A 13,630-nucleotide genomic window follows, 5' to 3' on the forward strand; every position below is an offset into this window, starting at 1 on the left:
CTCCCTCAGTACTGACCCTATACAGTGCAGCACTCACTCTGTACTGACCCTATACAGTGCAGCACTCTCTCAGTACTGACCCTCTGACAGTGCGGCACTCCCTCAGTACTGACCCTCTGACAGTGCGGCACTCCCTCAGTACTGACCCTCTGACAGTGCAGCACTCCCTCAGTACTGACCCTATACAGTGCAGCACTCCCTCAGTACTGACCCTCTGACAGTGCAGCACTCCCTCAGTACTTACCCTCTGACAGTGCGGCACTCCCTCCGTACTGACCCTCTGACAGTGCAGCACTCCCTCAGTACTGACCCTCTGACAGTGCAGCACTCCCTCAGTACTGACCCTCTGACAGTGCGGCTCTCCCTCAGTACTGACCCTCTGAAAGTGCAGCACTCCCTCAGTACTGACCCTCTGACAGTGCAGCACTCCCTCAGTACTGACCCTCTGACAGTGCAGCACTCCCTCAGTACTGACCCTATACAGTGCAGCACTCCCTCAGTACTGACCCTATACAGTGCAGCACTCCCTCAGTACTGACCCTCTGACAGTGCAGCACTCCGACAGTACTGACCCTCTGACAGTGCAGCACTCCCTCAGTACTGACCCTCTGACAGTGCAGCACTCCCTCAGTACTGACCCTCAGACAGTGCAGCACTCCCTCAGTACTGACTCTCTGACAGTGCAGCACTCCCTCAGTACTGACCCTATACAGTGCAGCACTCCCTCAGTACTGACCCTATACAGTGCAGCACTCCCTCAGTACTGACCCTCTGACAGTGCAGCACTCCCTCAGTACTGACCCTATCCAGTGCAGCACTCCCTCAGTACTGACCCTCTGACAGTGCAGCACTCCCTCAGTACTGACCCTATCCAGTGCAGCACTCCCTCAGTACTGACCCTATACAGTGCAGCACTCCCTCAGTACTGACCCTCTGACAGTGCAGCACTCCGACAGTACTGACCCTCTGACAGTGCAGCACTCCCTCAGTACTGACCCTCTGACAGTGCAGCACTCCCTCAGTACTGACCCTCAGACAGTGCAGCACTCCCTCAGTACTGACTCTCTGACAGTGCAGCACTCCCTCAGTACTGACCCTATACAGTGCAGCACTCCCTCAGTCCTGACCCTATACAGTGCAGCACTCCCTCAGTACTGACCCTCTGACAGTGCAGCACTCCCTCAGTACTGACCCTATCCAGTGCAGCACTCCCTCAGTACTGACCCTCTGACAGTGCGGCACTCCCTCAGTACTGACCCTATCCAGTGCAGCACTCCCTCAGTACTGACCCTCAGACAGTGCAGCACTCCCTCAGTACTGACCCTCTGACAGTGCAGCACTCCCTCAGTACTGACCCTATACAGTGCAGCACTCCCTCAGTACTGACCCTCTGACAGTGCAGCGCTCCCTCAGTACTGACCCTCTGTCAGTGCAGCACTCCCTCAGTACTGACCCTCTGTCAGTGCAGCACTCTATCATCCCTGCATTAGATTGAGAGAGTTCTGTCTAAGGCCTTTTAACTGAGATCCTGTGGAATCGAAAGATGAGATTTTTAACAGAATTTTATCTTCAACCAGGAGAAACACCAGTTAAAAATCTTCAAGTGAATCATTAGCCAAATTTGATATGTTGCCATAGTAACCGAGAATCCGAAGTGTGCAGGCACTCTTTGACCCAGAAAATGATAAAGACTGGCTGTAGAGGTTACGTAACCATGCCGACCCTTCTCGCCCACTGGCCTGCTCTGCGGTTTTGTTTCACTGATAGATTCCTCGAGTGTCGTTTGCCCTCTCCTCCGTTCCATGTGCCAGCTCATGGACAGAGACAGAGAGGCAGATTTCCTCCCCCTCCGAATCTCAGGGCCGTGACCATTCCCACTGACACCCCAGCTCACACCTGATAACTTCTCACCTACCAGAGATAGCAACAGGAGGAGGTCATTCAGTTTCTTGAACCTGTTCCGCCATTAAATGAGGTTATAGAACAAAGAACAAAGAAAATTACAGCACAGGAACAGGCCCTTCGGCCCTCCCAGCCTGCGCCGATCCAGATCCTTTATCTAAACCTGTCTCCTATTTTCCAAGGTCTACTTCCCTCTGTTCCCCACCCGTTCATATACCTGACTAGATGCATCTTAAATTATGCTATCGTGCCCGCCTCTACCACCTCCGCTGGCAAAGCGTTCCAGGCACCCACCACCCTCTGCGTAAAAAACTTTCCACGCACATCTCCCTTAAACTTTCCCCCTCTCACCTTGAAATCGTGACCCCTTGTAACTGACACCCCCACTCTTGGGAAAAGCTTGTTGCTGTCCACCCTGTCCATACCTCTCATAATTTTGTAGACCTCAATCAGGTCCTCCCTCAACCTCCGTCTTTCCAACGAAAACAATCCTAATCTACTCAACCTTTCTTCATAGCTAGCACCCCCCATACCAGGCAACATCCTGTTGAACCTCCTCCGCACTCTCTCCAAGGCATCCACATCCTTCTGGTAATGTGGCGGCCAGAACTGCACGCAGTATTCCAAATGTGGCCGAACCAAAGTCCTATACAACTGTAACATGACCTGCCAACTTTTGTACTCAATACCCCGTCCGATGAAGGCAAGCATGCTGTATGCCTTCTTGACCACTCTATCAACCTGCGTTGCCACCTTCAGGGTACAATGGACCTGAACTCCCAGATCTCTCTGCACATCAATTTTCCCCAAGACCCTTCCATTGACCATATAGTCCGCTCTTGAATTTGATCTTCCAAAATCCATCACCTCGCATTTGCCTGGATTGAACTCCATCTGCCATTTCTCTGCCCAACTCTCCAATCTATCTATATTTTGTTGTATTCTCTGACAGTCCTCCTCGCTATCTGCAACTCCACCAATCTTAGTATCATCTGCAAACTTGCTAATCAGACCACCTATACCTTCCTCCAGGTCATTTATGTAGATCACAAACAACAGTGGTCCGAGCACGGATCCCTGTGGAACACCACTAGTCACCCTTCTCCATTTTGAGACACTCCCTTCCACCACTACTCTCTGTCTCCTGGTGCCCAGCCAGTTCTTTATCCATCTAGCTAGTACACCCTGAACCCCATACGACTTCACTTTTTCCATCAACCTGCAATGGGAAACCTTATCAAACGCCTTACTAAAGTCCATGTATACAACATCTACAGCCCTTCCCTCATCAATTAACTTTGTCACTTCCTCAAAGAATCTGTGAATCTTTCCAATATGGTTAAGGCAGGTGAGAAAAGTGGGAGTTTCCTGGTAAGTTGGAACCATGTATGAGTGTAGCAGAGTCAGTATACCAGAGCCAGTGTGCCAGCGTGCCAGTGTGCCAGTGTGCCAGCGTGCCAGTGTAGCAGAGTCAGTCTACCAGAGCCAGTGTGCCAGCGTGCCAGTGTAGCAGAGCAGGCATTGCAGCTCTCCGTTGCTGAAAGACTCAATGTGCAAGTTCTTGCCTCAAGTTCTGGAGCAAACCTCCCTCCCTACCTCGGGGAGAGGTCCTGGCTGAGCTCCACACCAACCCCAACTCCATAGACCCAACTTTTCTCCATATCCCGAGATGCCCTTACCCAACGAGAATCTATTGATCTCGGTCTTCAAAGCGCCAACCAATCCCCAGCGCGCAGAGCCCTTTGTGGGTGGAGGGTCCACATTTCCTTCACCCTTTGTGTGGCAACGTGCTTCCTGATGTCACACCTGGTGGTCATGGCTCCACTTTCATGGTGGGGCCCCCATGATACACTGTTTTCAGGTGTAGTCAGTACCCTAGCGTCGGTAACGCGGCAGTTAATTCATGCACAGCAAACCCCCACAAACAGCAATGAGATCAATGACCTGTCCATCGGTTTTTCAGTGATTCTGATTGGTGGATAAATATTGACCAATAACACTGAGGAGAAGGACAATCCATCCTTTGAAACTCCAGCAGTGAATTTGTTAACACGGAGACGAGTGGGAAAGCTGGTATCGGGGTTTAATACACGGACCCCTGCCCAGACACACAGCTCTCCCAATGACATCACTTCAATGAGGCATCAGTCAAACATTTCTCTTTGAACAATGGGCAGCATGGTAGCACAGTGGTTATCACAGGTCCCGGGTTCAATTCCCGGCTTGGGTCACTGCCTGTGCGGAGTCTGCACGTTCTCCCCGTGTCTGCGTGGGTTTCCTCCGGGTGCTCCAGTTTCCTCCCACAGTCCAAAGATGTGCAGGTTAGGTGGATTGGCCATGCTAAATTGCCCTTAGTGTCCAAAAAAGGTTAGATAGGGGTTACTGGGTTACGGGGATAGGGAGGAGGCGTGGGCTTAAGTAGGGTGCTCTTTCCAAGGGTTCGTGCGGACTCGATGGGCCGAATGGTCTCTTGCACAGTTAATTCTATGATTCTATGAATATTAAGAGCAATTTAACAAAAAAATCCACACAGCTGTCAATTGCCCTCGTCCACACCCCACCCCCCACCACCACCCCTGACCAACACAGCAAAGCGATTGCCTACAGATACTTGGAAAGGCTGTAACGTACCTTCTGCTCCTGCGGGGTGAGGTGAGGGGTACGGATGGGTGCGTGAGGCATGTCGCTGGCTCTCCCTCGGTTGGGAGGCAGAGGGTAGAATGGGAGACCAGAGCACAGCTCCTGCAGGCAGCTCATTCCTGCAGCTGGAATCCAGGCAGACACTCCGAGACGGCACAGTTCACAGCTTGGGACAGGCCGCTTACAGATGTCACTTCAAAATGGAACATAGGCCCTTCCCCACCCTCCTACCACCTTCATTTCTAATTGGACAACCACCCTCCCCCACAAGTAAATGATTAATACACCGACTGACAGAGAAATGTGGGTTTTTCCACAACCCAGAGATCATGAAAAATAGTGTTGAACAATTAAATATTAGAGGACTCAGGTATGGAAATTCATCACAGTCCACGTTTATGAGGTCCTGCGTCAACTGTGAGTCTCGGCTTTATGGTCCAAAATATCCCCTCGAGAAACTGAAGCCTATACTGCAGGCGGCCACTCCGACAGAGCACAACACTGTCAGAGGGTCAGTACTGAGGGAGTGTCGCACTGTCAGAGGGTCAGTACTGAGGGAGTGCCGCACTGTCAGAGGGTCAGTACTGAGGGAGTGCCGCACTGTCAGAGGGTCAGTACTGAGGGAGTGCCGCACTGTCAGAGGGTCTGTACTGAGGGAGTGCTGCACTGTCAGAGGGTCAGTACTGAGGGAGAGCCGCACTGTCAGAGGGTCAGTACTGAGGGAGTGCTGCACTGTCAGAGGGTCAGTACTGAGGAAGTGCTGCACTGTCAGAGAGTCAGTACTGAGGGAGTGCTGCACTGTCAGAGGGTCAGTACTGAGGGAGTGCCGCACTGTCAGAGGGTCAGTACTGAGGGAGTGCTGCACTGTCAGAGGGTCAGTACTGAGGGAGAGCCGCACTGTCAGAGGGTCAGTACCGAGGGAGTGCCGCACTGTCAGAGGGTCAGTACTGAGGAAGTGCTGCACTGTCAGAGAGTCAGTACTGAGGGAGTGCTGCACTGTCAGAGGGTCTGTACTGAGGGAGTGCTGCACTGTCAGAGGGTCAGTACTGAGGGAGAGCCGCACTGTCAGAGGGTCAGTACTGAGGGAGTGCTGCACTGTCAGAGGGTCAGTACTGAGGAAGTGCTGCACTGTCAGAGAGTCAGTACTGAGGGAGTGCTGCACTGTCAGAGGGTCAGTACTGAGGGAGTGCCGCACTGTCAGAGGGTCAGTACTGAGGGAGTGCTGCACTGTCAGAGGGTCAGTACTGAGGGAGAGCCGCACTGTCAGAGGGTCAGTACCGAGGGAGTGCCGCACTGTCAGAGGGTCAGTACTGAGGAAGTGCTGCACTGTCAGAGAGTCAGTACTGAGGGAGTGCTGCACTGTCAGAGGGTCAGTACTGAGGGAGAGCCGCACTGTCAGAGGGTCAGTACTGAGGGAGTGCTGCACTGTCAGAGGGTCAGTACCGAGGGAGTGCCGCACTGTCAGAGGGTCAGTACCGAGGGAGTGCCGCACTGTCAGAGGGTCAGTACCGAGGGAGTGCCGCACTGTGATGAAGTTTCTGGGAGGCAGGGTGACCTTGATTCAGAGGACATTTAGTGAGGTGCCCAAAGCAAGGAGTCAGGGCGATGGCAAGAGAAATGGTACCAACTCATCAAAGATACTCAGGCTTCTGTCACCCTCTCTGGTCCCTACCTCAGAAGTAAACTCTGCAGCTCTTTATTTGTGTGCACAGTAAGAAGTCTGACAACACCAGGTTAAAGTCCAACAGGTTTGTTTCAATCACTAGCTTTCGGAGCACTGCTCCTTCCTCAGGTGAATTATTTGTGTGGCACAGGACACCCGGGTATCTTTGCTGTCAACTACATCAAGCACTCAATGGCCATTGCAGATTACATCACATTTCAATATTGCTGTGAGAGACATACATGAAAAATTGTTCACCCACGACACCTCTTACGTGATTGAAATCTCCACCTGTGGGTCCAACATCTAACAGCCCCCATTGTGCCCGACCCGGGACGTGGCGCCGGCGGTAAATCCCGCCAGAGGCCTCGGGCAAAATGTACCCTGCTCGCCACATCTAACGGGATCTATCGAGATATCGCAATCTCAATCCCACCCACAATGGGTGGGGCCTCAATTTACATATTTAAGTGCACAGTAAGGCTCTCACCAGATCTAACTCGCCGCCATGATCGAATCCCCTCGCTGAGGAGACCCCAGCCTCGCGCCGTTTCGCTCTGGTCTCCACAAGCGGGCTGCGGTGACTTTCACGGCCACCGGGAGTGGGTAACCTCCTCCTCCATGTGGTGCCACGTTCGCAAGGACATGGCCCAGGTACCCTACCGTCCCCTTGAGGCAGAGCCTCCTGCAGAACACACTGGTGGGATTCTCCGACCACCCCCCGCCGGATCGGCGAATCGCCGGGATGCGGCGTGAATCCTACCCCGCCGCTCCGATGCAGGCTGCCGAATTCTCCGGAGCCGGTTTTCGGGCAGGAACCACGTTGCGCCGGTCGGGGGCCTTTGGCAGCGGCCCCCCCACCCCCCCCCCCGGCAATTCTGCGGGCCCCAATGGGCCGAGCAGCCGCGCGTTCCTGGCCAGTCCCGCCAGCGTGAAATGGACATGGTCCATCCCGGCAGAACCTGGCTTGGATGGTGGCTAGCGGAGTCCTCGTGGGGGCACGGGGCGATCCAACCCCGGCGGGGGGGGGGGGGGGCCCACGGTGGCCTAGCCTGCGATCGGGGCCCAACAATCTGCAGGCCAGCCTGTGCCGTGGGGGACACGCTTTCTCTCCGCCCCGGCCTCTGGAAGGCTCCGCCAAGGCCAGCACGGAGAAGAAACCCCCCCTGTGCAGGAAACATGCCGGTGGTTCTGTTTAATCGCCAACTCGAGCCGGCTCACGGCGGCCCTTCGGTGCAGGTTGGTGCGATGCCAACCTCTCCGCCACCGGCCTAGCCCCCGGAAGTGCGGAGGATTCCGCAACTTCCGGGTGGCCCGACACCGGAGTGGTTCGCGCCGCTGTTGGCATCGGGCCATCCTGCCAATTGCGGGAGAATCCCGGCCACTGTCCAACATCCATTCAAAAGACCAGCACATTGGGCCGTTACTGGGCTCCCCCTCTGGGTCCCTCCCTGGCCTGATGGGTGGCCGGGTCCTCAGGGTGTGGGTATGTGTGTGAGTGGGTGGGAGTGTGTGTGTGTGTGTGTGTGTGGTTGTGTGTGTATGTGTGTGTGTGTGTGCGCGCAAGTGGGTGTGTGAGTGTGAGAATGTGTATGTGGGTGTGTCTGAGTGCGTGTGTGCATGTGCATGTGTGTGTGGGAGTGGGTGTGTGTGTGAGAATGAGGTGTGTGTATGTGAGAGTGTGTATGTTGGTGTGTGCGTGAGAGTGTGTTTGTGTGTGTGTGTATGTGTGAGTTTGAGTGTGCGTGAGAGTGTGTTTGTGTGTGTGTATGTGTCTGAGTGTGAGAGTGTTTGTGTGTGTGTGTATGTGTGAGTTTGAGTGTGTGTGAGAGAGTATGTGTGTGAGTGTGAGTTTGAGTGAGTTTGAGTGTGAGTGTGTGTTAGATGATTTACTCTGTTTGTAAAGTTAATGTCTAACTGTAACATTCACTTGAACTCAAACCCCTTGGCCATCAGCTTTCGGACTTAAATCCCGATTGCACAAGTTATCAGCAGCCGGCTGTGATCCACATCTTGCAACACAGAGACAGGCGTATGTCTCCCTGTGAGTCTGCAGCCCAAACGCAATTCCAAACATGTTTACCCAGCCCTGTTCCCATCTCCCTCCACCCACCCTGTTTCAACCCAGGAGTGAATCCACATCCTCGCAACTCTGTGAGTGAAGAGCTTTCTCCTGGCCTCCGATAAATGATCATTGTCCCATTGCTGTAAGTGGGATCTTCATGTGCCCCATTAATATTTAAGTTCTGTTCTTTTCAAAGATTTTTAAAAAACATCATTTGTCCAACGAGATGAAAATGGCTTATTGTCACGAGTAGGCTTCAAATGAAGTTACTGTGAAAAGCCCCTAGTCGCCACATTCCGGCACCTGTTCGGGGAGGCTGGTACGGGAATTGAACCGTGCTGCTGGCCTGCCTTGGTCTGTTTTCAAAGCCAGCTATTTAGCCCTGTGCTAAACCAGCCCCTGAGATAGCAGGAGGGTGGTAGGTGAATTATTACTAAGTGGTAATACCTGATCATTACCTATTCCCATGGCAAAATGCATTATAATCAATAATACTGCGATACAGCTCATTGGCTGTCTGGCCATTATACTTGTTCTGGCTTTTTGAAATAGCTGGTTAATTCCCAGAATCACAGAGTTGTGACGGTGCAGAAGGAGGCCATTCGGTCCGTCGTGTCTGTATTGACATCCGAACGAGCACCCTGCCTTAGTACCGTTCCCGGCGTTTTCCCCTGCACATTGTTTCTATTCAAATAATCATCTAATCCCCTCCTGAATACTTTGATTGAACCTGCCTCCACCACACTCCCAGGCCGTGCATTCCACACCCCAACCACTCGCTGTGTGAAAAAGTTATTTCTCACATTATATTTGCTTTTTTTGAACTCACTTTAAATCGTTCTTGACCCTTTGACGGGCAGGAACAGTTCCTCTGACTACTCTGTCCAGCCCCCTCGTGATTTTTGAACATCTCAATCAAATCTCCTCTTAACCTTCCCTCCCTGGAGAACAGTCCCAACCTCTCCAATCTATCCTCATATCTGCAGTTTCTCATCCCTGGAACCATTTTTGTGAACCTCTTACCCACTCTCTGCAATGTGTTCACATCCTCCCTGTAGTGTGGAGCCCAGAATTGTGCCCAATATTCCAGCTGTGGGCTAACTAGTGTCTTGTATAAGTTCAGTATAACCTCCTTGCTCTTGAACTCTATGTTCCTTTTAATAAAATGAAAAATACTCTCTGCCTTATTAACTACTCTCTCTACCTGTCCTGACACCTTCAATGATCTCTGCACAAATACACCTGGGTCCCCTCTGATCCTTTCAGAATTGTCCCTCTTATTTTGTTTTGTTTCTCCATGTTCTTCCTTAAAAAATGCATCACTTCACATTTCTCCACATTGAACTTTATCTGCCCACTCCACCAACTTGCCTTTGTCTTTTTGAAGCTCTACACAGTCCTCCTCACAGTGTCCGATACTTCCAGATGTTGTATCATCCGCAAACTTTGAAATTGTTTCCTATGCACTAAGATGTCGATGGTTAATGTATATCAGGAAAAGCAAGGGCCCTATTACAATCCCAGACCAGATCCCAACAGGATACTTGACAGAAACCCCAATGTTTTATGTTAATTTTGTAAGACTGTGAGGAAAGGATATCACGCTCCAGGAGGGATTTCACAAAGAAATAGGGATATGGTGAATGAAAACAAACGTTAATAATCACACAGTATTAAAATATCTTTAAGATCACATCAGAAAATAACTTACAATTACCCCTTAATCAATGCTAATCAATAAGTGAATACAGTAACCCTTAACTGCTATCTTTATTCCCATTAAAACAACAACAAAAATCTCAGCTCTCAATCCACTGTTAAATGTAGTTGGCACTCAGGAATACCTGCTTTACAGATATGTCTGGACAATCAACTTTGAGAAAAATAAAACTTTGGACACTGCCTTAACGCTCTGAATCCTGCAGAAACTCCAGCTGTATTTCTTCAGCAGCTGTTTCACCCTTGTTTCAGCTCACCTTCTAGTCACACACCCCAGAACTGCTTGGAAAGAAAATGCTAATCTAGCGACAGACATATCTTTAACCGAGCTGAGATGCTTTACTTCTGCTCACTTCTTCAGCTGACACACAACTAAGCCAATGCTTTTCTGCTCTACCCAGTAACTACGTCACCTTACCAAGCTGAAATCTAATTAACTCCACTGGGAATCCCTTTAATCCAAACAATATTCCATTAGCCCAAGCTTTATACAATGCCTTAATTGCAACCAAGCCTGGCTCCCAACCTTTCAAACCAGTGTTTTTAAAAACACTGCTGCAGCAGTCAAACACACTAACCCGGGCTTTTAACCCTTAATGCACCAAATAAATATAATACAGTGTATCTGAAATTCCTACGTTCATCACAGTTCCAATACTGACCCCTGAGGAACACCTCTACAAACCTTCCTCAAGCTCCAAAAATATCCCAAATATCTCTGCTCCTAATATTCAGTCAATTTTGTACCCATGTGTTGCCCATCTCTTTGCTCCATGAGCTACAACTTTTCTCACATTCCTGTTGTGTGGCACTGCATTGAACGCTTTTTGAAGTCCATGTACACCACATCAACAGCATTACCCTCATCGACCTTCTCTGTTACCTCACCAACAAACTCCAGCAATTTAGTCAAACACGGTTTCTCCTTTAGAAATCCATGCTGGTGGTTCCTAATCAATGCACATTTTTCCCTGTGGTGGCTAATTCTATCCCGAATAATTGTTTCTAGAAGCTTCCCCACCACCAGAGTTAAACTGACTGCCCTGTAATTGCTGGGGTTATCCTTACAGTATATTTTGAACAAGGGCATGACATTCTCACTTCTCCAGTCCTCTGACACCGTGCCAGAGTCTCATGAAGACGAGAAGATTATGGCCAGAGCCCCTGACATTTTCATTCTCACTTTCTTCAATATCCTTGAACACATCTCCTCTGGTCCTGGGGCCTTGTCAGTTTTAATCACTGACAATCTAGTCAATACTTCCTCCTGATCAATTTTGAACCATTCTGGTGACAGAATTTTCCCATCTGTCACCATGGCCTGAATAACATCTACATCCAAGGTAAAGACAGATATAAATGGTTTGATTGGTGCTTCAGTAGTAGAATTCTCGCCTACCGCGCGGGAGGCCAGGGTTTGATTCCCGGCCAATGCATCGCAGCTCTATTTCTTAGGGGCTGGTTTAGCACACTGGGCTAAACACCTGGCTTTTAAAGCAGACCAAGGCAGGCCAACGGCACGGTTCAATTCCCGTACCAGCCTCCCCGAACAGGCGCCAGAATGTGGGGACTAGGGGCTTTTCACAGTCACTTCATTGAAGCCTACTTGTGACAATAAGCGATTTTCATTTCATTAAGTTCATTTAATGCCTCAGCCACGCCCCATGCCTCCATGTGTAAATTCCCTTACAGTTCCCTAATTGGTCGTTCTCCTCCTTTTCCCACCCTTTTACTATTTCTTCTTCTCATTGGGCAGTCCCTCAGGATCGAGGGTGACCTGCTTCCACTCCGGGGAGGTGGGTTCTGCGGGTGGTGAATAGTCCAATCCTGGATCCGCAGACTCTGCCACAGGTTTGAGGTGGTGTTTGATGAGGTGGGTGGGGTGGGATGCTCTGGATTCCGGGCTCTCCTTTCGCTGTTTACACTTGGCCTCCACGTGCTCCATCCTGAGACACTCGGGGTGAGTGGTGCCCTCGAGGATGCTTCTTCTCCAGTTTGTGCGATCTAAGGCAGCGATTCCCACGTGTCGGTGGCAATGTTGCATTTATTTAGGGAGGCTTTCAGAGTGTCCGTGTAGCATTTCCTCTGCCCTCCTTGTGATCGCTTGTCCCTGCGGACCTCGGAGTAGATCGCTTGTTTCAGGAGTCTTGTGTCGGGCATGCGGGCAATGTTGCCCACCCATCACAGCTGGTTGAGGGTGACCAGTGCCTCGATACTGGGATATTGGCAGCGTTAGTGATATCTCTCCAGGGATTTGAGGTGTCTGCTGTACATTGCCCATGTTTCTGATGCATACAGGACCAGGGCTGCTCTGCAGACTATGAGCTTGGTGCTGGGGTTGAGATCTCAGTCTTCAAACATCCGCAGACATCCGAAAACTGCACTGGTGCATTGGAATCAATGCTGGATTTCATCGTCAATGTCAGCTTGCACCGAGAGGCGGCTCCCGAGGTATGGGAAATGATCAGCATTGTCCAGGGGCGTACCGTGGATCTTGATGGTCAGGGGGCAGTTTTGTGTGGCTGGAGTGGGCTGGTAGAGAACCTTTGTTTTCTCGATGTTTAGTCTGAGACCCATTCTCTTATATGCCTCAGTGAATACGTTGACGAGCGTTTGTAACTCAACCTCTGGATGTGCGCACACACAGGCATCATCTGCGTACTGCGACCCTTATTGGCTCAACTCCTCCTGTTACTATTGATCTGCCTCTAGAAGACTTTGTGATTCCCCTTTCTGTTGGCTGTCAGTCTTTTCTCACATTCCGCTTTGCTTCTCTAATGACCTTTTTTAACCTCCTCTCTGAACCTTCCATATTCCTCTTGGTTGTTAACTGTACTTTCCACCTGTCACAAACACACTTTATCTTCTTTGTCTTAATTTGTATGACCTTTTTCATCCAGTGAGTTCTGGATTTGTTTACTCTCCCTCTCCCTTTTAAGGGAATATACTGTGACTCTGTCCAAACCATTTCTGTTTGAAGATCGCTCATTGTTCAGCTCCAGTTTTTTCCAACAACCTTTCATCCCAGTTTAACCGGCTCAGCTCTGTTTTTGCATCACTGAAGTCAGTCCTCCTGTTCTTAATTACTTTTACTCTGTAGATTATTGAGGTTCCTTAAATCACCAACATCAAGGATTTCCAACAAAGGCAGTCTATTCTTGAGCTCAACAGTGACATACAACACCCATTCCCACATACAGCTCTATGTGACTGTAATAACCCTTTTAGACCATTTTGATTTTCCTCTGGAAGGTAACTCAATAATTTATCCCAATTTCTTATCACTTCCTCATTATCCAATTTAATTTGAATTCAGAATTGTCTGGATTTATCCCTTCTCCCTGAGTTACAAAAACTAACACTCCTCCTTCATTCCTTCTTTATCAAAATACATGATGTGGAGATCCCGGCGTTGGACTGAGATGGGCACAGTAAGACGTTTTACACTTGGTCTGCATATAGGTGGCATAGTACCATTGTCTCATCTGCTAACCTGGTGTTGTAAGGCGTCTTACTGTATCAGAACACAGTTGAGCATGAGACACTCTTGTGAGTTTCACCCTGTCTAACATTCCTGTCAAATAATTCACCTCACTCAATTACCTTTCAATTAGATAAGACTACTAAACCTTGCTTTTACT

The 13,630-nt window shown here is 50.0% G+C and overlaps 1 protein-coding gene across 2 annotated transcripts in view; it reads right to left on the bottom strand.

The window, feature by feature from the left end:
* The window catches only part of uroc1 (urocanate hydratase 1), a 138,200-nt gene extending 133,457 nt beyond the window's left edge, over positions 1 to 4,743 (bottom strand). The window contains exon 1 of one of the 2 annotated variants that reach the window (XM_038812118.1): positions 4,534 to 4,743. In XM_038812118.1, coding sequence (XP_038668046.1) covers positions 4,534 to 4,659 — 126 coding nt within the window. In that variant the 5' untranslated portion in view covers positions 4,660 to 4,743. The remainder of the gene's footprint in view (positions 1 to 4,533) is intronic. The other variant, XM_038812119.1, reaches the window with a different exon arrangement.
* Positions 4,744 to 13,630: the final 8,887 nt, after the last annotated feature.

The sequence above is a fragment of the Scyliorhinus canicula genome, chromosome 11 (genome assembly GCF_902713615.1).
Source record: "Scyliorhinus canicula chromosome 11, sScyCan1.1, whole genome shotgun sequence".
Classification (NCBI taxonomy): Eukaryota; Metazoa; Chordata; class Chondrichthyes; order Carcharhiniformes; family Scyliorhinidae; genus Scyliorhinus; species Scyliorhinus canicula.